We start from the raw sequence: 24,411 nt of genomic DNA, 5'->3' as shown, positions 1-24,411 counted from the left end.
AGCCTTGGGTCTGAATTTTACCCACTACTGCACGCCCTCCACCGCCCCCCGCCCTCAACATACCCTATCCTCCCTCCTTCTCTCTCACCAAGCCCGTTCCCTCGTCCGCCCTATCTAACCTCCCCGTCTCTCCTTTCAGAATTTCTTCCCAAACAAGTCGCCCACAACAGTAGTCCTCCTGTCTGTTTCCTCGTGCTCTCTGAGCCTTCCCAAGCCTCTCCCGGCTTCAGCGCATCCGTCCGCGCGCGACCTTTCCCAGCCCACCTGCTCTCCTCCGGCAAGCCCTCCTCGCAGCGGCCAAGCTCCATTCCCGCGCCCTCTGGCCGCATCCGGGGCTGCGACGTCGCCTCTTAAGAGAGGCGTCCCGATCGCTTCGCCCCTCAGGGCTCCCAGAGCTCCTCGGGAATTAAGGAGGCACCACGGCGGGTGGGCTCAGAGTGATGCACTACGGCCGGGTGACGGCAGCAGCATTGATTGCTGCCTCAGCTGCGGTTTCTAGCCCTGCCACCCACTACTTCCGGCTCTGTGAACTACAACTCCCAGCAAGCACTTCGAAGGCCCAGCCGCTACCGGCATGCACCGCCCTATCCAAGCCGAAGCTGCGCTTGCCGCGGACTTCAGACCCTGGCCCCTAGCTTTCCCTAGTGCACCTCAAGGGCAGTAGGGGCCTGAAAAGCAAAGCTGCACTAGTCTCCAGAGTTCCTACTGGAGTGGACTCTTAAACACGCCTGTCACACTTCACCCTTGGGGCCAAACTCGGTCGGAGGCCCAGACTCGAAAATAACGCTGGACTTAATCCAAGAACGGTTAACCCCACTTCAGCCTACCCAGGTTTAACATCTGTTGGTGGTGTTTGGGGTCCTCAACAATTTTAATAAAGAACTCACCAACTCAAGAGCTCAGGTTGCTTTGGTGTCACAAGGAAGAGCAGGAGGGAAAGGCTTTGGGGAAAGATTTCCTGGAGGACTGATGTCAGAGCAGTTTTTAAGGATGAGTATGTACAGAAGAACTGTACAAAGAAGATCTTCACGACCCAGATAATCACGATGGTGTGATCACTCACCTAGAACCAGACATCCTAGAATGGGAAATCAGGTGGGCCTTAGAAAGCATCACTAGGAACAAAGCTAGTGGAGGTGATGGAATTCCAGTTGAGCTATTTCAAATCCTGAAAGATGATGCTGTGAAACTACTGCACTCAATATGCCAGCAAATTTGGAAAAACTCAGCAGTGGCCACAGGACTGGAAAAGGTCAGTTTTCATTCCAATCCCAAAGAAAGGCAATCCCAAAGAATGCTCAAACTACCACACAATTGCACTCATCTCCCGCTAGTAAAGTAATGCTTAAAATTCTCCAAGCCAGGCTTCAGCAACATGTGAACTGTGAACCTCCAGATGTTCAAGCTGGTTTTAGAAAAGGCAGAGGAACCAGAGATCAAATTACCAACATCCGCTGGATCATTGAAAAAGCAAGAGAGTTCCAGAAAAACATCTATTTCTGCTTTATTGACTATGCCAAAGCCTTTGACTGTGTGGATCACAATAAACTGTGGAAAATTCTGAAAGAGATGGGAATACCAGACCACCTGACCCACCTCTTGAGAAACCTATATGCAGATCAGGAAGCAACAGTTAGAACTGAACATGAAACAACAGACTGGTTCCAAATAGGAAAAGGAGTATGTCAAGGCTGTATATTGTCACCCTGCTTATTTAATTTATATGCAGAGTACATCATGAGAAATGCTGGGCTGGAAGAAGCACAAGCTGGAATCAAGATTGCCAGGAGAAATATCAATAACCTCAGATATGCAGACGATACCACCCTTATGGCAGAAAGTGAAGAGGACTAAAAAGCCTCTTGATGAACGTCAAAGAGGAGAGTGAAAAAGTTGGCTTAAAGCTCAACATTAAGAAAACTAAGATCATGGCATCTGGTCCCATCGCTTCATGGGAAATAGATGAGGAAACAGTGGAAGCAGTGTCAGACTTTATTTTTTTGGGCTCCAAAATCACTGCAGATGGTGATTGCAGCCATGAAATTAAAAGACGCTTACTCCTTAGAAGGAAAGTTATGACCAAGCTAGATAGCATATTAAAAAGCAGAGACATTACTTTGCCAACAAAGGTCCGTCTAGTCAAGGCTATGGTTTTTCCAGTGGCCATGTATGGATGTGAGAGTTGGGCTGTGAAGAAAGCTGAGTGCAAAGAATTGATGCTTTTGAACTTTGGTGTTGGAGAAGACTCTTGAGAGTCCCTTGGACTGCAAGGAGATCCAACCAGTCCATTCTAAAGGAGATCAGTCCTGGGTGTTCATTGGAAGGACTGATGCTGAAGCTGAAACTCCAATACTTTAGCCACCTCATGCAAAGTGTTGACTCATTGGAAAAGACCCTGATGCTAGGAGGGATTGGGGGCAGGAGGAGAAGGGGACGACAGAGGATGCGATGGCTGGATGGCATCACTGACTTGATGAACTTGAGTTTGAGTAAACTCTGGGAGTTGGTGATGGACAGGGAGGCCTGGTGTGCTGCGATTCGTGGGGTCGCAAAGAGTCAGACACAACTGAGCGACTGAACTGAACTGATGACTTAACCTAGAGAAAGGAAGAGAAGGTGAAGAGAGGAAGCACAGACATGAGGAAGTTGGTTTGGGAACAGCTGATTCTGAGTAGTAATCAGAGCTGGGAAGAGGTGAGGAACAGAATGGTGTGAGTGAGCAGGCAGACAAAATCATGAAGCCATTCTGAGTTTGGATTTTATCCTGAGAACAATGAGCAAATCAAGAAGTGATTTGATCAAACCTACTGAGAAAGTTATTTTTTGACAATGTGAAGAAGTAATGGGTATGTACTATGTTGGTAGGAAGGGCAAAAGAAGGGATATGAGAAGAGGTTGGACGTCCCTATAGAGACCAAGCAGGTAATGCCTGTAAGTGAAGTGAGCCAGTTGTAGGAGAATGGCTGAAACTCTGAACTGGACTGTCCATACCTCCTCCAAGAAGGAAAGTCTCAGCTGTAGTTGAATGTTTGACAATATTCTGAGTTTTTAGTAAAACTGGAATCTGCATTTTAAGTAAAATTTCCAATTTTTAAAATATTGGCCACATTTTTTTTTTTAAGTGTGAAAGTTGTTTGTTAGTTGCAAACTTTCTCTTATTCTTGTGACCCCATGGACTATATAGCCTTCAAGGGCCCTCTCTTCTTGGGATTTCTCAGGCAAGAATACCGGAGTGGGTTGCCATTTTGTTCTGCAGGTGATCTTTCCAACCCAAGGATGAAACCTGGGTCTTCAGCGTTGCAGGTGGAGTCTTTACCTCTATGCCACCAAGGAAGCCAAGGTAAATAATACACAAGCCAAAAAAAAAAAAAAAGCCCATAGGATAAATGTACCCTTTGTGTTACTAGTTTGCAAATCCAGGCCTAAACTTGGGCAGTAGCTGTAGCAAACAAGGAGGCTGGGATTAGAGCCATGGAAAGGCAACAGAATCAGCACTACTCTGCTAGGGAGGGATCTAATTTAACTACATAAAGACTAGTTACTCTATTAAAAATAATACATGACTTTTAGGAATTTTCAAACTTGAGAAAACTTTTGTGAATTAAAAGGGGAAGAGAATTTTAACGCAAAATGTGATTACCAACTTCCATTTATATAAAAAATACTATTTGTTCAAACTTTCTCATATCTTCCTTATAAAGGGTTATACTTTTTAAGAAAGGGGCAGTATTGGTCATTGGGGTTTCAGAACCTTCTATTTCTACAAATGTATGAACTTCATTTCTTGGCATATGGTATAATCCCAAATTAATGCCACATGATTTTAACATATATTTACATGAAAGAGCGTTATCAGGAAATTCTAGAGCTAAAATTGTGGTAAAAGTTATAGAAAATAGGAATTTCCTCATATGTCCAAAACTGGGTTTACATTTTTTTTTTTTTTTTTTTTTTGGTCCACACTGAACAACTCGCAGGAACCAGGGGTTGAACCTGGCACCGTGAAGTGATAGCGGGGAGTCCCAACCACTGGACCACTGGGGAATTCCCTACACTTATGTTCTTTAAAGCAGTCAGTTAAAAAACATGACAACCTTTAGCCATGCGCCCACTCCCCAACCCCATCCTTCTGCTTTCCCTCAACCCAGGTAGCCATATTCTGAATTCCTTGTTTATAATTCCACTGCTTCTCTTTTTAAATAGTTTCTTTGACTTTATCCATAAAATTTTTGTGTTCTAACTTTATAAAAATGATATTAAGCTATATTTATTCTTTGAGGGCTTTTTCTGCTTAACATTACATTGATAAGATTTGTTTAAAATGTGTGTCACTATAGTTCATTGATTCTGACTGCAATATAATAGTTCATTGTGTGAATGCACTGGTTTATTCATGCTTTCTTCCACTGATAGGCATTTGGATTGTTTCCAAGTTTTTGCTATTGTGAACAGTGCTGCTATGAATATTCTTTTATATGTCACCTCTTATACATAAGCAAGGGTTTCTCTTGGGTACATACCTAGAAGTGAAATTGCCAGGTCATAGAGTTATTGTCTGTTTTAGCTTTTGTTTTGAGTGATGGGTTTGTAGGTACACAATTTCAAAAATATCTAATTAGTTATGAAGCCATAACTAACTATAATAAGTTATTTAAAATAATTAGCTAACCAAATGAAAATGGGCCATGCATGGAAAATGATGAGAGTATACCATGAACCAAGGATTATGATTAACAACTTTTTATGCATCACATCTGAGACTCAAATGCAAAAAGTCAAATATGCAAGCATATCTAGCACTAGGGTTTAGTAACTGTCACATAAATATAATGGCCTTATTTCCTGGAGAAGGGAACGGCAACCGACTCCAGTATTCTTGCCTGGAGAGTCCCATGGACAGAGGAGCCTGGCGGGCTACAGTTCATGGGGTCATAAAGACTAGGACATGACTGAGCAACTAACACCTTACTTAGCAACTGCTTGCTGGATTAATATTTTAAAGTTCAAAAAATCTGAAGAACTATACTGATCCTGATTAATCTGTTTTAAAGATTACTAGGATGCAATTTTTATACAAATGGTAGTTGGCCTTAGAGTACCATTTGTTGTTGTTTAGTCACTAAATTGGGTCCAACTTTTTTGCACTACCATAGACTATCTAGCCTGCCAGGCTCCTCTGTCCATGGGATGTCCCAGGCAGAAATACCAGAGTTAGTTGCCATTTCCTTCTCCAGGGGATCTTCCTGACCCAGGGATTGAACACATGTCTCCACTGGCAGAAAGCAAAATTCACTCAAGAATCATTTATTCAAATAACAGGTTTTTAAAGCTTATTACAGTTACCTATTTGCCAAAAAATTTGGTTTTAAGAAATAGTCTTCTTGAATATATTCAACAAATATCAAAGTAATGAATATTGTGTTTTTATTGTATTCACTAAAATTATTCTTAGCATTTTTTTAAATATTCAAAATTTAAAAGCTAAGGGATGTTGTCTACTTGCCAAGTCTAAAGCAATTGGAGCATCAAAATGAGTTAATTCATGATATGTTTACATATCTACATTCTTTTCAAAGGTAAGCACAACCCTTACACTCTGCACCCCTTTCCTTTTCAAAAGAGAGTTACTGAACATGAGATGAATCTGTGAACTTCTATGGAAACTTATATGTGTATATATAAGCAAGTATGCAAATAGATAAATAAATAGAAAAAGGAAGGAAGAAAGGGAGCAGGGAGGTAAAAGCTCTTTTCACAGTTGAATGTCAACTTATGAATGTAGAGGAATGACTGAGTTAGAACATCACTATTTCGTAGCCACCATCATAATAATTGATTCAGGCAAGAATCATCAATGGATGCTAAAGCTGTTAGTAAAATTTGTTCTGAAACGGACTATTTACACAGTCTCAAACCATCTCCTCAAAGATTACTTATTCATTGTATATAGGGGAAAAAGAGTATCTTCACAATGAAGAAATGTGGCAGATATCACCTTAACCATGTGACCAGAGATCACCAATAAGATAAAATAACATCATGTGTCTCCTGATGTTAAGTACTGAGAAGGACCCCACATCACTTATGTATTAATAGTATTTCCTACAAAAGTGAATAACCAAAGCTAATCATACGGTGGCAATAAGAAAATGAAACTGAAGGAAAATCTTTGCACTGATTGCCTTCAACCTTCAAAAACATAAATATCATAAAAGACTAAGAAAGGGTGACAAAGTTTTTCTGATGGAAGGAGATAGAAGATAGAATTATCCTTGTTATAAAGGATAATTATTTATTAGGATAATTGGCAAAATTTAGAATATAGACTATAGTCAGAGAATAGAATTGCATCAATATTAAGTTTCCTGAATTTGATCATTTTGGCATGGTTTTATAAAAGAATATCCTTAGATATACATTCTGTAGAGTCATGCTGTCTGCACCTTACTGAGATTGTCCAGCAGTATGTGAAGCCTAGAGTCCTGGCTATCCAGAGCTTTCTTAGACTACCAATTTATCTAGTGAGGAAACTGAGGAAATATTTTTTAAAAGAAACAATCCTTATGTAACTAGGGGGAAATTGTGTGATTTATGTAAATTTGTGTAGCTTTAGAAAATTCCACAATTAGTCATTCAGTGAACTGACCTAGAATCTTTGGTTGAAAGAACCCCTGTCCTGCCCAGAGAAGACAAGGCCTAATAAGGAGAAGGCTAGAGCTCCAACCCCTGAGTGCAGGAAGAATTCGCCTTCAAGTTCCCCTATCTATCCAAGCAGGTTACCTAGTCAGAGAAAACTAATGACCAGGGAACTGGAGACTAATAATTTCTCCATCCATGCCTGCTATCCTGCCTGTCATGTTCTCGGCTGTAACACTGTACTGTGTGGCAGAGTGTGTTGCTCAGAGTAGGGACTCAAATTCTGAATAAATGAATGAATAAATCCTGAGATTAAAAGGCAGAAGACTAGAACAGCTAGAAACACTTAGAACAAAAGAAAAGGGCAATACAAAAGAGAAAAGGAAGCTGTGGCAAGGTGGCAAAGAAAAGGGACTGCAGCAGAAAACTGGCAAAGGGGGGTAATGTAAAGAACTGAGCAGGAAAGAGAAGGAAAACCATACCGTACATACAAGAGCTTAAGGGAGTTGTGTGCATGCTAAGTTGCTTCATCATGTCTGACTCTTTGTGACCCTGTGGACTGTAACCTGTCAGGCTCCTCTGTCCATGGGATTCTCTAGGCAAAATACTGGAGTGGTTGCCATGCCCTCCTCCAGGGAATCTTCCCCACCCAGGGATCGAATCCATGTCTCTTGTGTCTCCTGCACTGGCAAGGTTCTTTACCACTAGCAACACCTGAGAAGCCTCAAGGAGTTAGGTATAATAATAATAGTCATACCTAACTAATACATACTATATCTACATAGAATACAAGCTATATCTATTAATAGTTCCCTTATTCCAGTATAATACAAATTACATCAACATATGAATTCTAAAGAGAAGGAAATGGCAACCCACTCCAGTATTCTTGCCTGGAGAGTCTTGTGGACAGAGGAGCTTGGAGGGCTGCTGTCCATAGGGTCGTACAGAGTCGGACACGATTGAAGCAACTTAGCATGCATACATGCATTGGAGAAGGAAATGGCAACCCACTCCAGTGTTCTTGCCTGGAGAATCCCAGGGACAGAGGAGCCTGGTGGGCTGCCATCTATGGGGTCGCACAGAGTTGGACACGACTGAAACAACTTAGCAGCAGCAGCAGCAGCAGCAGCAGCATGAATTCTAAAAGTACTCTTCTGAAAAGCAAGAGCTGATGCCAAAATCAAAGACATTACAAGAAAAGGAAACACATCAATATCACTCATGAAAAAAGAAGCAATATCCTTAACAAAGTATTAGCAAACTAAACCTAACAATATATAAAAAGGATAATACAGGGACTTCCCTGATACGAAGTTGTAACTCAGATGATAAAGCGTTTGCCTGCAATGTGGGAGACCTGGATTCGATCCCTGGGTCGGGAAGATCCTCTGGAGAAGGAAATGGCAACCCACTCCAGTATTCTTGCCTGGAGAATCCCATGTATAGAGGAGTGTGGTAGGCTACAATCCATGGGTTTAAAAAGACTCGGACACAACTGAGCGACTTCACTTTCACTTTCCTGGTAGTCCAGTGGTTAAGAATTTGCCTGCCAAGGCAGGGGACATAGGTTCAATCTCTGGTCTGAGATCCCACGTGCCATAGAGCAACTAAGCCCAAGCACCCCAACTATTGAGCCCCACACCTAGAGCCTGTGTTCCACAAGAAGAGAAGCGGCCACAATGAGGAGCCAGTGCCCCGCCACTAAGAGTAGCCTACACTCGCAGCACTGAAGACTCAGTGCAGCCAAAATAAAGATTTTTTTTTTTTAAAGGATAAGACACCATGACCATGTAGGTTTATCCTAGAAACGCAAGGGTGGTTTAACATTTGAAAAGCAGCCAATATAATTTACCATATTAATAAACTTAGAAAGAAAAACCATTTGGTCATCTCAGATGCAGAAAAAGCACTAGATAAAATTCACCATTCACTCATAACTAAAACTCTCAGCAAACCGGGAGTAGAAGGGAACTTCCTCAACCTGATAAAAGGCATCAACAACAACAAAAAAATCTAACATCATACTTAATGGTGAAAGACTGAACGCTTTCCCCTTGGTGTTGGGAACGAGTCAAAGATGTCCACTTTCTCCATTGTTATTTAACATGGTACTAGAGTCCCCAGTCAGTGTAATAATGCAAGAAAGATAATAAAAAGCATACAGATTGGAAACAATTATGCTGAGTAAACAATCCAGATATAAAAAAGAGTTTATACTATGTGATTCCACTTATATAAAATTCCAAAAATGCAAATCTTTAGTGACAGAAAACATATCAATGGTTGCTTAGGTAGAGGTTGGGGAGAGGGATTGTAAAGGTGCACAGGAAATCTTTGGGAGATGATAGATCAATTTATTATCCTGATTATGGTGGTATTTTCACAGGTATATATTTCACATGTCTACAAACTGCACACTTTAAATATGTCTTTTATTGTCTGTCAGTTATGCCTCAATAAAGCTAAAAAAAGGAGGGGACTTAAAATATATATCAAACTAATAAAACTGAGTTAAATATATGAGTTGTGCTTACCTTTGAAGAGAATATAGATCTCTATGCACATTGTGAAAAGAGAGCTAGCACATGTTAATAGGTATGGTGTTGTTAAGGTTGCCAGATTAGCAATAAAAGTATAAGACTCCCAGTTAAATTTTAATTTCAGATAAACAACAAATAATTGCTTAGTATAAATATATCCTAAATATTACTGCAATATTCTGTGGTAAAAAAAAAAATTGCTGTTTTATCTGAAACCCGGGGCAAAACTTCTACTAAACAATTATTCATTGTTTACCTGAATATCAGATTGAACTGGTTCTGTATTTTGTCTGGCCATCCTAGACATTGTCTTATGTACATTGTATGAAATTAAGCCTCCAAAAGGGGCAGCTGCTTAAATTCTGTTTATTTTGACTTAGGTCTGAAGACTTAACTGCTCTACTGAAGACAAATGCTGTCCACTCAGTGTCAAAGCACATGCTCAGCAAATGTTCACAGTACATGCTCAGAAAATGTTTTTTCTTTGCAAGCTACATGAAGATAGGGACAACATCTATCTTGCTCAGCATTTTACCCTCCGGGCCTATTATAATGCCACCGCTCAATGAATATATGATTAAATGAACATCTGCCCCTTGTGCCCCAGCAAATTGCAGGGTTGACTTTTTATCTCCAGCCCTGTATAACTGGCTGGTCAACTTCTTGGACATGCACCGGTTTTGATTTCTTGGCTTTTCTTCCTCTTCACTGTTGCTATGTGTCTCAGGTTGCTCTTTTGTTTTGTATGGCTTTGTGTGTGGCCTATCTACCCTTAACTACAATGCCTCTTGTTTCCTTGTTTTTCCCTTTGGAATCAGGGTGATTGCTCTGAGACTCTGAAACCCTCAGCCCTTGGAGAAACACAACAGCTAGGATTGCTTCATGAAACCCCAGAGCATGTTCCCTTTAGAGCTAAAGAGATTTGGTATGGGGCTTCAGTTTGGAGGAGAAGATCGGGATAAAAGGGAATCTTTATAAATTGGTGTGGGGAGAATTTTACACATTTGGGATTTTTATTATCTGTCCTGTATTGCCTGAAATACAAAATGTATCCATACTCTAAATGCATTAATTTTCTTCCATAAAATTAAGAACTTAATCCAATGTTCCTCCCTGTAGTTTGCTCCTACAAATAAGTAGTGATTGCAGAAGTTATTTCTAGTGGGAGAAGGATAGTATGTAGAAAAATGTCTTGTGTTTAGAATATTTTAGAACTGTAAGGAATCTTAGAGATAATAAAGATTAACAAATATCAAGTATAACTACTTCTTGTTTTGAAGATGATTATGAAGCCCAGACACTCTCCCAAGTTCACAAGGTGAATGACTGAAGTGAGTGAAAACATTCAATAAAACCTAGGTCTCTCTTGTACTTCTCCACAATCCAGTTGCCTAGTTCTTAGCAGTTGGGAAAGAGGTGGTAGCTGCGGAGTGGAACAGTAGTAAAATCAAGCACATTGTGCTAGGAGCATACACGTTATTCTCCTTGACATGCTGAATATTGTTCTTGGATCTTTTTGAGTCCAAACCTTCCTCCACCATTTAAGTTTCTTGTATCCCTTCACAGGTGTGTCTTCACCTGATTCACTCTACTCTTATGGTTGTATTTTTTGTCTTGGGGAAAAAATAAGTACAGGCTATTGTGGGTTTGAGACACTTTAGATCACTGGCTGGTTTCTATGCAAAGAGAAATTTTAGGAAGTGCAGAGGGGGAAGGTGGCAGAGATTTCTAAATGAACAGAATACCTGTCCCTGATTTTTTTTCTTACATGCAAATGTGTTAGATAGTTTAAGCAGCGCAGTTACTTTGGAGGAGAAGGAGGTAAGAAGAGAGGGAATATCACGTTTTGTAAATAGGGAAAAAAAGTTCTTATGCAGAAGTTCATCAAATATTAAGAAGTTTTCCCATAGGGATGATTTAGAAAGAAATCTAATCCCCCTATCAATTCCCAACGCAAGTGAATTAGAGAAAAATGCAGCCAAATAAGCAGACGTACTTACCCCTCTCCCAAGGGAAGGTGAGGTTTTAAGGTAGCTAGTACCGTGCAAAATGTTTTGAGTGTGCCGGCTGAGAAGTGGTACAGAGACGGGGAACGTTAGCATTTACTTTTATTAGTATCGTGACGCAAGGATTATCAGTGCAGGTTTTGCTTTGCGTCCAGACGTGGCGATTCCGCATGCTGCAGGTGGAGATGACCAGGGAGAGGGGAGCTGAGGCGCAGTTCTGCCATTCACGCTCGCAGGGTCGGCCCTGCCTCTGCGGCTGCATTGCAGTGGGGCTGTGAAAGGTTCATGTGTACCAAAGCTTACGGGGCCTTTCTGTAGCAGAGGGGACTCGAAGGGCACAGAAGAACATGATCTCATTTAAGGCATGTGATTCTGAGGTGTTCACGGTCCAGGATAATTCCGGCAGAAAGGCTAACAGCTAAAACGGCGGCTCTCACTAGCAGCCAGAGCGGCGGGCGCAATGTTTTCTCCTGTCCAGCAAGGGGCGCTAGGACCCAGTCCCTGCAAGGGGGTGGGGCCACTCTCGCAGGCCGCTCGTCTCTATGGTCCCCACCCCACCCCCACCCCCCCCGCCGTCAGACGCGCGTGGTGGGGCGCGGACTCCGTCAGCACGCGTGCGCGCTCTCGCGGTGCGGATAGTCTGCGTGCGTGAGTGGGAGGTGGCAGGCCTCAGCCTCTGGCCTTCTCGTCTGACTGTTCTCGACGTCTCCAGCCATGAACCGGTTTAGTACCCGGTTAATGGGAGCCACCGCAACCCCGCCGCCTGCGCCGCCGAAAGCCCGCAGCAATGAAAACCTGGACAAAATTGATATGTCTTTAGGTGAGGAGCCGAGTCGGACCGAGCTGGAGTGGGAGGAGGTGTGGGTGGAACCAAATACCGTGGTTTGTGGGGGAAGGGGCGGTTGGGTGCAGTTGTCGCTGGAGTTTTCTTGCGGGTGGGCGGAACCAAGCGAGGGCTGGTTGGGACGTGGGGGCGGGGGAGAGCTCGCAGGTGTCAGGGTCAAGTCGGAGGGCTTCGGGGATCCCCTCAGCCGGACTGTGTCTGAGGGGGCGGAGGGCGCTTTGGGTTGGGACTTTGGGGGGATCTAGGAGTGCGGACCCTCTTTCCCTTCAGAAGGGCGCTAACACTCGCGGGTGACCCCGGCTCTTTGTGAGGAAAACTCCGCGCGTTTCACCTCAGGCGTGTTCGGTGTGGGCGTTATCGAGGTGGGCACGGATAGGACGGAGCCAACCTTTCTGAGGAAGGTTCTTCGAGAGCCGGGCTGGTTCGGTTAAATCCGTCGTTCCAGAGAAGGGCTAGTTGGGCGTTTTGCGCGCTTGGGCCTGTGCCTGGCGTCGCACAGAAGCGTCAAGAAGCCCCTAGAGTTGGCCATTTCTGACGGGCGGCAGATGGCAAGGCCACCGCGAGGCGCTTGACAGAAAAGATCCTTAGAAACGACTTCATGGGATGGTGATGTATTAGGCGGTGCCCAGAAAAGCACTTTCTCCTCATTCAGTCATTCAAGTTAGCAAATTAGAACAAAACGAAGCGAAAAGCAAGGATGGTTTATGTGGGTTGATGGGACAAGTAAAGGATAGGACCTAGAAGAGTTGGAGTGGCTTGGTGACAAAGTAGGTAAAAAGCAGGAAGATGGGCGATTCTGTTAAAAATTCAGACCTAACACCACGGAGGCACTAGTCTGTTTGGCTTGATCGGTTTAAAAGTAATGCTGTTTTTATCGGGATTTAGGTTATGACATTAGATATGGTTAGCTCTGCCTGAGGCCTACAATTTTTCGGATATTTGAAAAGTTCTGGAACATACAGAGGGGCTTCCCTGGTACCTCAGCTGGTAAAAAATCCACCTGCAATGCAGGAGACCCCGGTTCGATTCCTGGGGCAGGAAGCTCCCCTGGATAAGGGATAGGCTACCCACTTCAGTATCTTTGGGCTTTCTGGGTTTTCGATTCCTGGGTTGGAAAGATTCCCCTGAAGGAGGGCAGGGCAACCCACTCCAGTATTCTTGCCTGGAGAATCCTCATGGACAGAGGAGCTTGGCGGGATACTGTCCATGGGGTTTCAAAGAGTTGGACACGACTGAGCAACTGACTAATAAGCACAGCACAGGGCATACAGAAGTGTAACTTTTCCAAGGAGGGTATTTTTCTTTTTTGTTGTTTCTTTTTTTTTTGCAAGATTTTTAGTCATCAAGAACTCTTGCTGTCTGTTGTTGCCATAAGTTAGAACCCAAGATATGAATTAAGCAGATCATCAGAAAATCATAGTCTTGCCTTAGTGCTAGTCAGCAGTGACCTCTAAAGACATGAGAAATCTTTTGAACTAAGGCCGAGAAAAAGTATAGTAAATATTTAGAGTGCCTACTACCTGCCAGGCACTGGACTAAGCGTTTTTATGTGTGTTAAATTATCCCAGTGGTAACCCTATAAGGTATATAACTGTTTGATGAAAAGCATGGAATCTGGAATCCCAAACTGTTTCAGTTCAAATCCTGTCTCTGCCACTTACTTATTAGCCATTTGATCTTGGGCAAATTGCTTCTTAGTGCCTCATCTGTAAAAGGTGAGGCCCTACCTCAGAGGGTTGCTGTAAGTGTTAAATGAGTCAATAGGCATGGATAAACTGCTCAGAACAGTACCTGGTACACTGTAAGCACCGTATTTACAAACATACACACACTATATAAGCTACTGTTGTTATTTCTGTTTTACGAAACCTAGAGAGATTAAGTAACTTGCCCAAGTTGTACAGCAGGTTAAGGATGGAATCAGTATTTCAGAGCACCATGCTGTAGATGTAGAAAGTATTAAAAGTGTGTTTTCATAACCAATATATTTCTTAAGTTTCTAAGTTTTTTGTATGCATTTTGTTTGGTAATTAGGGTGTTCAAGTGAAGAAAACTGAGGAATAATTCTCTTTGACGGTAGAGATGAAATGCAATAGATAGCTAAACTAGAACTTGGTCTCTTTTCTCCCTTAAGAACATGTAGCATTCTGTCAGATGCCTTTTTTTTTCAAGTGAATTTCACAGAGAGGTGATGAAGAGACAGGTATTTTAAGTAATTATTATGTTTTGTGACTATCCCACTTTATCCCTGATAAAATGAATATCCCATTTTATCAGGCTTTCATAGGTTTTAGAATTTAATTTTTTGTTTTGTTTCGAACTGTGGCTCTGTCAGGTTTATGTGACTGTTCACATAGAATTATCTACCAAGGTTATCAATAGCTGGCCTCATTGTGACTCAGTTTCTTAATTTGAAAATGGGGATTAAAGTAGTTACTTCATGGAATTATTGTGAGAATTGAATGAATACATGCTTTAAGAACCATCTTATTAGTACTCAGTTACTGTCTCTGCTTGATTAGGATAAAGCCATTTTCTTCTTTAGATTGGTGGAATCTTGTGTGTCATAGTAGCTCCATTTAATTTGAGGATTTAGATAATAAAATGTTTAAATATAAAACATAATTTTATATTTGATATGCTTTGCTACTTTTAATTTTTAGTTTATACTCTATAATGCCCTATTTTTAAATCAACCTGGTTAGTCAGAATTATACTCTGCCTTTTCTTGTTTTGTGGTTCCCAGACCAAATTAATTTTGGAGGGGGAATACTCTCATGACTGAGATTTCAGACTTTTGATGAAGAATAAGTAGCACCTTGTTAAAGGAAAGTAGTGCTTCGAAAGTAGTGGCTTTCTAACTATATTTTCTTTCTGCTTACTGAGAATTTAACATGTTCATGCCTCTGAAATCTTTGTATTTTATAAAAACTTTTTGAGTGCCTTTAACTTTGATGAATTTTTTTGTAGCTGAAAGATTTATCTCTTCTTGAGATTTGAATTATTTTATATGACTATTTGTTTGAATGTAATTTAAAGTCTTAAATGTGAAAGATGGGTGAGATAGAGTAGTGCTTTATACGAAAAGATCCCTATATATCCTTCTTTGACTTTAGAAAAGACTGTGGTTATATTGATACAATTGTTAAATTATTTGTATTTAGAGCAGTTTGGAAAAAAATAACAGGTTTGTTAGTTTTGGTAATTTTATTTAGACGTGTTGACAGTGTTCATTTTTTTGGTTTATTTGCTGTAGTTTCAATTCAGAATTGGAGTTGGAACTTTAGAGAAATTGCATGAATTTTCTTAAATGTATATTTTTTGTCTGCTAGTAATCTTTTAACATATATAAATAGGATCTGGAGTACATTTAGTTTCCTTATCGTCACATTGTTCTTTTGTGATATTAGAGCAGTGTGTTGTTTGTGAATTACCTTGGGACAGTTTGAAAGTGTTTTTGTAGATAATGAGACTTAGAACAGTGCAGAGGGAATTCTCTAGAGGTTCAGTGCTTAGGACTCCAAGCTTCCACTTGGGGCACGGTTTCCATCCCTGGTCCAGGAATTAGATCCCACAATCCCATGTGCCCCTTGGCATGACCAAAAAAAAAAAAAAGAGAGAGAGAGAACTGTGTAAAAAGAAAAATAAGGTAACCCTGAATTGCTTTGCTAAACAAGCAGAGAACCAGTAGTGTTTTCTTTTTGTACTGTACCTTTATTATGGTACTTGTTTACTTATGTGTCTTTTGTGTTCATTATTTACATGTCTGTTTCCTTCACTAATTTTAAATTTATTGAGAGTAGTCATATTTTACTTTTGTTTGTTTCTATTACGGAACAGCCTGCCACATATATTCATTGCACCATAATATATACACAGTAAAGATTTGCTAATTTGAGATGAACTTAGAAATTTAGTTTATGAATGATTTATTATTTGATTGCCAATGGTTTTATTGAAAGGTGGTCATCTTTAAAACTGGGGACTTCTTTGTTTATAGAGGATAAATACAGATAATTTTTGTAAACAGGTTCTGCTTATTTACATTTATTAGGAAAATACTATGAATAATAGAAAATTTCATTAATTACTAGCTCTGTTTTCATCTGTTGACTTCAACTTTTCCTATGAAACCTTTCTTCACTGCTCCAAATATATTGTCTGATTTGAGCTTTTATGTTCTTAGCATTATTATCCTTTTAAGGAAGTGCTTCCAAAGTTGAAAAGAAGTTAGGGACATAGGAAATCTGTCAACTAGAAAATGAGGCTGAGTAATTGAGTCATTAAGTTAAAATGAAGATAATCATCACATTTTGTCTATCACAGATGATATCATCAAGTTGAATCGAAAGGAAGGAAAGAAGCAGAATTTCCCGAGGTTAAATAGAAGACTTCAGCAAAGTGGTGCCAGGCAGTTCAGGATGAGAGTAAGATGGGGTATTCAACAGAATTCTGGTAAGTTTTGCAAGTAAGCTTTAATAAAGTGCCAATTATTTATGGGTTTGTAGTATGCTATCTTTGATAAATACTTAAAACATGGAGGAAATATATCAGTGATTTTTGTTTTTCCTTCTCTCGGGGTTTTGTTTAATCTTACAATCTGGTAGCAATTCATGTTTCCTTAAATAGGTGATTAACTGGTGTGTCTTAAAAACATTAAGTCATTTTAAAGTAAACTCAGTATATAAAGTCTTTATTATTTTGGGGGATATAGATTTGTAAAGGATCTTACATATCATAAAGTCTCAGTCTCCTTCACAGTTAGATGTTAGTCTGTCTGATGGATGACTGTGTTACTCTAGCTTAAATACATTCAATGGGAGAACATACCACCTCACAAGATAACTTATTCCATTATTGGAGACACTGTTTATTAGAAAACTCTCTTAATTTGAATTAAATCATGCCTTCCTGTTAATTCTATAGAGTTACAGGAAACAAATTACCTTTCTTATATGAAAACCTTTTAAATACATGGAGATTGCTATTTTGCATAGAAAATTATTTCTAGGTTACTTATCTTATCCAGCATCTTTAGGATTTGTTAAAATCTCCAAAGGTAACGAGGAATTGAATGCTTTAGATGTAGTCCATTATCTTGGAACTCTACATAAATACAGTTATTTTTAGTAATCTAGAAGCTTATTTATTTATAACATCTTGTTCCAAAATGAACTTAAGGCAGTAAGGGAATACTATTAATTAAATGTGACTCATTAACTTTTTTAGCAGTTGCATCAGCATTTTAGAATAAACATTTGTTCAGATTTTTAAAACTCAAGATCTTTTTTACACATGTGATAAAATGTTTGATAAACTAATTCTTAAGTTGATTTTTGTCCTATATATATTAAAAAAACATAACAAGTAATCGCCAATAAATTGAACATAATTAATCCTACATTTAACAGCTGATATGCCAACATATCCTCAACATATACCTAGAACTAAAATTAGACTGTATAGAAAAATTTATTCTTTCCTAATAATTTTATTGGGTAGCTGGACTCAAGAGAATAAATCTTGTGACAGGTATTTAGCTATAGAAAATTAATATTTAATTCCAGTGATTTATGTTTAGGGGTTTCTTATGTTACTCAACATTCCATATTTAAATATGATTTATATTACAATAATTTTTGAGTTCATAGAAGCCAGAAATATATTTGTTTATGCTAATCGTTTGTTAAATACCTGATAAATGCTCTGAACTGACTAGCTTGTTGGGGTTTGTAAAGATGCAGTCTTACTTCAAGGAACTTCTGGGGACAGAGATAAGGTGAAAAACATTTGAGTTGAGAAATATCATAAGAGAAGTTCTGATTGTAGTATAGGATTTTAGATAGGCATTTTGTGCTAAGATAATCAGTGGTGATTTAATCAATAAGGTGAAATAGGATCTCGTTCATAAAGGATCAGAAAAGCTTTCCTTTTACAGAGATTATGATCTGAGCGTTGAGCTAAAGATCTGCAAGCGCCTTAGGATCTTTTAAGATTGAATTTGTGCTTGTATGTTCTCCACTTCCATGTGACAGGGCCTAAAATAGAGCAGCTGCTCCTGTCACTGAATGTTCAGAGAGATACGGGATTTTCTTAAGCTCTGATTGGTTTGGATAAATTCAGATTTCCACATTGTAATGTCAGTGAGAATGTTACCTTGAGGTAACAGAATAAGCAGAGAGCCCTTAGCAAATAATCATTTATTTTTGATGACTGAACACATAAGAGAATAAAGTTTTCCCAATTCTATTCCTAAAATGTAATTTAGTCACTCAATGCATATTTGTACAAACAACCTAAATGTTCTTCAGGGATGGAATACTATACAACAGCGATTATCAATGTGTTGTCCAGAGATCTTAGGGAATCCCCAGGACTCAAGGGGTGTAAACAGTCAAAGTTTTCTATAATAATAGTAAGACATTAATTGTGTTTTCAGTCTTATTCTCTCATGAATGTACAGTGGACTTTTTCAAAATCTACACAGCTTGTGATCAAACAGATTGGATGCAGAAACAGAAAATTTCCTATTAAGCCACACACTAAAAAGATTTGCAAAAATGCAAATCAGTGCCTTTCTTCTTATTAAATTTTTTTGTTTAGGAAAATAATAATTGTTTTTCATTAAAAAATGTTTTTTGCCCTACATTTAGTGAGCTTTAAAATAGCATCATTATTAAATGTTCTAGTTTTCATTTGTAGTATGGCTTCTTGTTGTTATTTTTAGTCCCTAAGTCATGTCCATGGAGTTTGGTAACTCCATGGACTGTAGCCCACCAATCTCCTTTGTCCATGGGATTTCCCAAGCCAGAATATTAGAGCGGTTTGCCATTTCCTTTTCCAGGGGATCTTCCAGACCCAGGGATTGAGCCCTCATCTCCTGCATTGGCAGGCGGATTCTTTACCACTGAGCCACCAGCATACCACCCTTATAGTATGCTAAATTTCAGTAAACATAAACTCATGAAAGAAAAGCTGTTTGGGGTCCTCAGTAATTTTTTAAGAGGATGAAGAGGTCCTGAGACCAAAAAGGTTGAGAATGCTGTCTCTTTTAGATGTAGAAGAGACAGGGAAAAGTTTGTGTGCTGATTTGAAAATGAGCCAGTAATACAATTGCATACACTTTGTGATAATGATATTTTCTAGAAAATCCCTCAAATCTTCTTGTAAGTGATCTGACTGCAGAAATTAATTTAGGCAACTGGATATGTCTGTGAAAGAAATTCATGAAGGAATTGGGCTGTAGATTCAAAAGAAAGATGTAAATTCCTGTGTCTAGTTTTAGTTCTCAACATTAGTTGAACCTATGGAGCTTTATAAATTAGACTGATATCTGGTTGCAGTCCATTGCTACTGAACCAGAATCTGCAGAAGTAGGATCTGGGTATTTTTAAAGTTCCATATGTCCTTCTAACACATGACTAGTGTTCAACTGCTGCTCTGGTGAAGCTTAAAATGTGGAAGGCTCTTCATAGAGGTAATAGTTGAAGTAATGAGAATGAAGGTACTCTGGAAAGACAAGAGAACTTTCTAAAGGGGCTAAATGAGTGAAAACTGAGAAAAGACTATTGCATGAAACTTGACAATTAAAGGGTGAGAAATAGAACTGTTGCTAAAACTGAGAAGTTTGCTAGTGAAGTTTGCTCAAAGGTAGAAAAGGAAGAAGAAAGGGATGATCTAGGCTTGTTAGAAGGTAAAGGAGAAGCCGTTGAAAAAGAAATAAGAGATTGTAGAAAGGTGATGAGAATGGGAACAGTGACTGTAATAGTCAGAAAGCTCCTAGGAATAGAATCTTCTTTTATTTGTGTGGTTTTTTAAATTTTATTGAAGTATAGTTGGTTTACAATATTGTGTTAATTTCTTCTGTACAGCACAGTGACTCAGTGATATATATATATATATATATATATTTTTCATATTCTTTTCTATTATGGTTTATCCCAGGATATTGAATATAGTTCTCTGTGCTATATAATAGTGTACCTTGTTGTTTATCTATCCTATATGCACTAGTTTGTATCTGCTAATCCCAAATTCCCAATCCTTCTCTCTCCACCTCTTTTTATTCTTGTTAATGAGATTTTTTTCATGAGCCTTTCTCATCTAAGCCTCAAACTTTGGTATAATAATGGATTCCTGCTCTCTTTAAACTTTGTTTGTTCTACTGATTCACTCTTTCTTTTGGAATACATTCAGATTTCTTTGTTCCTCTCCCAGTCCCTTATCATGTTATGTTTTAGAGTTGCAATGGCATCCAGAATGGTTTCACTGCCTTCTGTCTTTCTTCCATTCAGTATAAGATACTGCTTCAAGACTGATATAATCTAATCATGAATTCCATGACCCCTTCAATTCCCGTTCAAGTATAGTCTTTATCCCCACTTAGAGCCCTCTTATTTGTGCCTACCACATCCATTCACTTCTTATCCTTTTCTCTAGACTGTCTCTCAGTACACTGTAGTTGCCTGTCTTTGTATTGTACTTGTCACTGTTTGCCTTATTCCTTATTCACATCGTTTGTGTTTTGTAGCTAGCTCAGAGCCTGCCTTTTCTGTTATAGCTGGTTTTTTTTTTTCTCTTTGGAAATGTACCAGATTATATTATGCCTTTTATTATTCTTTAATTGTTTGGAAAAGTGTTCAATTTTTTGAGCCACAGAAACTTGCACTTAGATCATGGCTCTGCCATTTTCTAACTATGACGTCTGGGTAGTCACTATTTTTTGCCTTATTTTACTTGCAAAATTGAGATGTTAGCATCAGCTTCATCAAGTTCTCAGAACAGTGCCTAGCACAGTAGTAGATGCTTCATTATTTAATACAAATAAAAATAGCAAGTTGTTACAGATTTAATTTGAACTAGAGGCTTCCCCAACATGCTTGATCTTCATTTGGTTGCAATTCTAGAAGGAAGTCACACATAGAGTAGCAACAATTTGATCCTAATATTTTTAAAAGTTGTATCTCTATTGCTTTTTTTTTGCTGATTATAAAAGTAATAAGATCATTACTTTTAGTCCTAAGGCAGAGCACCCAGAAAAGGAACAAATCTACATTAATTCCCCACCATACTGATTGCCATGCAGATAGAATTCACTGGGAAGTGATCTGTAGGGATGAGGGGGTTTTTACTGAAGGATGATGAGCAGGGTCAAAGTTAGAGTGATACCTAGGACTAGATCTAGATAGATACCTAGAGCCTAAAATTTAAGGTGTCATTCATTCTCAAATTTTGTGCCTTAGGTGCCTCTCTTGCCTCACCATAGTCTTAGCTTGGGGGGAAGGGATAATGAGTGCCACTGACTGTCCTATGCCACAGAAACAAACCTTGAGTTGCACATACTAGAACTTGAAAGAAAAGCTTCTAGAGTCCCTGCAGCACCCTCTGCTGACAAAGCTTCATATTAAGCCAACCGGTAAGAGATATGTGTTCCAGAAACAAAAGTGGGGCAGTAAAGGCAATGAATTCTAAATGGTTCAACCATCATAACAGGTTTTTCTGACTGCCTTGTTGAATTCTGGTCTCAAAATTGGTACACTGCAAAAAGCATTATGGAATTAGATATTTGAGAATGACATATACATGATTATTACTTAAGAGATTCATCACACACATTAGTCCTGAGATATCCTACAGTAAACTATTTTAAGTTTATTTAATTTGACTGTGAAGCAAGTTGTTAGACCTGTTATCACATTGAAGCTGTATAGTATTATGCAGGATTCCATTCTAAAGACATTCCCCCCAAATTAGAATTAAGAATAGCCAATGTCACAGTTGTTACTTAGAATAGTCCTTTGGAATTTCTGGCCATTGCATTAAGAAGTAAAAGAATTCGAGGTGTAATTATTGGAAGGAAGAAGATGGTATTATTTGTGAGTAATATGATTGTCACTCAGAAATCCCAAGAAAATAATTTGAAAAACTGTTAGAACTAATAAGTGAGTTCAGTGAGATAGCTGATTAGAAGCTATTCATTGAAACCTCAGTAGCTTTCTGTAATCCCAGGAATGACAGTATGAAAATTATTAATAGAAAGGGATCTTTTTTGAGATTAATAATATATATGAAATACCTGTAATAAATTTAATGAGAACTGTACAGGACCTATGGGGGGAAAAGCTTCAAACTTTACCATGCCAATTTAGTGACCAAAGAAGACTTGAATGAGTGGAAAAACAGCACATTCCTGGATACTGTAAAGATATCAATCCTTGAAAAATTAATTATAAATTTAAAGTAATTCTTCTATCAAAACATCAAAAGGAAAAAAAAAATCAAAGGCAATTAGAACTTGATCCTGAAAGACTGATTTATGAACATGGCTGTTTGGGAATGAAAGATAGTAAAAAAAAAACAAACAAAAAAACACGTGGCAAGTGTTCATTATTGCTAGTAAACTACCAAATGTGATTTTTTTTTTTCAAACATAAAGTGATAAAGATTAAAAAGAATAATAGTCAAAGTAGTCAGTGATGTGGGAAAATGGGCAACCTTATGTTCCTAGAAATATACATAAATATAGTCACTCTGGAGGAGATTTTTTACCGAAAGAATCAAAATCCTTAAGAATTTGCTTTACTCTTTGATATAGCATTTTGGCCTTTGGAAATTTATATACTGAAGAAATGATCATGGATGTGTATAAAAATGTGTTATCTATAGTGTTATTGTAATGTTATTTATGGTAGAGTAATGCTAGAAGTAACTGAAATGATTAGTGTGAATATTAAAGGCATTAGAATTAAGGATGGCCAATATCACAGTTGTTACCTAGTGTAGTTCACAATATTCACAATACAGTGTAAACATAGACTACAAAGTAGTATTTTGAGTGTGAAATATGCTTGCTGGAAGATTGACTTGGTCTGCTTTCTGGGCCCACGATACTACAAAATTGTAAATTACCTCATGCGATACAGTCTTTTGAGTTGCTTAAAAACAGTTGAATCTAAAAGTGTTAACTTGAAATATATGTGTATAAGTAAAATACTAGAAACATGTAAAATGTTAATAGTTGTTATCTTTAAGTGGTGGTCTAATAATGGTGGTGACTTTTATATTCTTATTTATACTGTATATGTTTTTAAGATTTCTGCAGTTGAACATGTTTACTTCTTCATAATTAGAAAATGAGTGTTTAAATAGGTAAGATATATAATGGAAGAGTGAAGTCAGTAGTGTCATGTGCCGCAGAGATTAAAATATTCATTGGAGTTTACTGCAGACTTTAGCAAAAGCAGTTGGAATACAGTAAGACTGAGAACAAAGAACCCAGATTGCAGCATAGTAAGTAAATAGGAGATAGTGATTCCACTCTAAATCAGTGCCACCAAATAAAGTGTGAGGCACCTATTAATAATGTATTTTATTTAACCCAGTACATCTGAGATATCTTTATAATGTATGATTAATATGAAATTATTAATGAAATATTATATATTCTTTTGTTACATCTAAATTCAGATTAGTCATATTTCAAGTACTCAAGAAGCATATGTGGTTAGCAGCTGCACAGGGAAAGTTGAGACTGTTCTCTTTGTTGAGAGTAATTCTGAAGAGAAGATAGCTAGGAGGAAATGTGAGGATCCTCTAGTCCTTTGCAGTCCATTACCAGCAGCAGAACCCTTTTCAGTGCAGCTTATAAAATATAGTAATAATAAAAGAAGTATTATATAATAATAAATGAAAAACTCTCATGTCCTCCACCCTACTTAAGAAATACAATATCCTGTGACCTGTGGGCCACTCAGTTGATTCTTAGATTGTTTTTCCCTCTTCTACAGGTTTTGGTAAGAATAGTCTGAGCCGTAGAGGAAGAGTTATGCCTGGGAAGAGACGTCCTTATGGAGTTATCACTGGCCTTGCAGCTAGGAAAGCAACTGGAATTCGAAAAGGAGTTAGTCCTATGAATCGACCACCTCTAAGTGACAAGGTAGGGAGCATGGTTAATCCTGAATCAGAAACTCTGGGACAAATGAACCTGTATTCAAAAGAGAAATAAGACTCAGATGTAGAAAACAAACTTTCAGTTACCAAAGGGAATGGGGGGAAGAGGGATGAAATAGGAGTATGGGATTAACAGATACAAGCTACTACACAAATGGATAAGCAACAAGGATTTACTCTATGTCACAGGAAACTATATTCAGTATCTTATAATAACCTATAATAAAAATAATCTGAAACATACATATATATTTACAGCTGAATTACTTTGCTGTACTCCTGAAACTAATGCAATATGTAAATCAACTATATTTCAACTAAGGAAAAAAAAGAAACTTTTATTTGTACTAATATTTTTGTGAATGAGCTTGAGAGAACATTTTATTTGAATATTTTGGTTTTTTAATGTAGTACTTCGGGGCTTATATAAAAA

The 24,411-nt window shown here is 38.5% G+C and overlaps 2 protein-coding genes across 8 annotated transcripts in view; one reads left to right on the top strand and one right to left on the bottom strand.

The window, feature by feature from the left end:
• Positions 1 to 11,272, bottom strand: part of RUBCN (rubicon autophagy regulator) — a 60,813-nt gene extending 49,541 nt beyond the window's left edge. For 5 of the 7 annotated variants that reach the window (XM_070466139.1, XM_070466133.1, XM_070466135.1 and 2 more), the window contains exon 1: positions 265 to 515. In XM_070466139.1, the coding sequence (XP_070322240.1) occupies positions 265 to 329 (65 nt within the window). In that variant the 5' untranslated portion in view covers positions 330 to 515. Of the gene's footprint in view, positions 1 to 264; positions 516 to 11,179 lie in introns of those variants that run through there. The other 2 variants (XM_070466138.1, XM_070466137.1) reach the window with 2 other exon arrangements.
• Positions 11,273 to 11,790: 518 nt separating this feature from the next.
• FYTTD1 (forty-two-three domain containing 1) overlaps positions 11,791 to 24,411 on the top strand; it is a 30,711-nt gene continuing 18,090 nt past the window's right edge. The window contains exons 1-3 of the mRNA XM_020893614.2: positions 11,791 to 12,005; positions 16,356 to 16,484; positions 23,816 to 23,964. Of these exons, the coding sequence (XP_020749273.1) occupies positions 11,900 to 12,005; positions 16,356 to 16,484; positions 23,816 to 23,964 (384 nt within the window). The 5' untranslated portion in view covers positions 11,791 to 11,899. The remainder of the gene's footprint in view (positions 12,006 to 16,355; positions 16,485 to 23,815; positions 23,965 to 24,411) is intronic.

The sequence above is a fragment of the Odocoileus virginianus genome, chromosome 4 (genome assembly GCF_023699985.2).
Source record: "Odocoileus virginianus isolate 20LAN1187 ecotype Illinois chromosome 4, Ovbor_1.2, whole genome shotgun sequence".
NCBI lineage: Eukaryota > Metazoa > Chordata > Mammalia > Artiodactyla > Cervidae > Odocoileus > Odocoileus virginianus.
The sequence above is the reverse complement of the archived record's forward strand: the minus strand, read 5'-3'. Positions and strand labels throughout refer to the sequence as shown.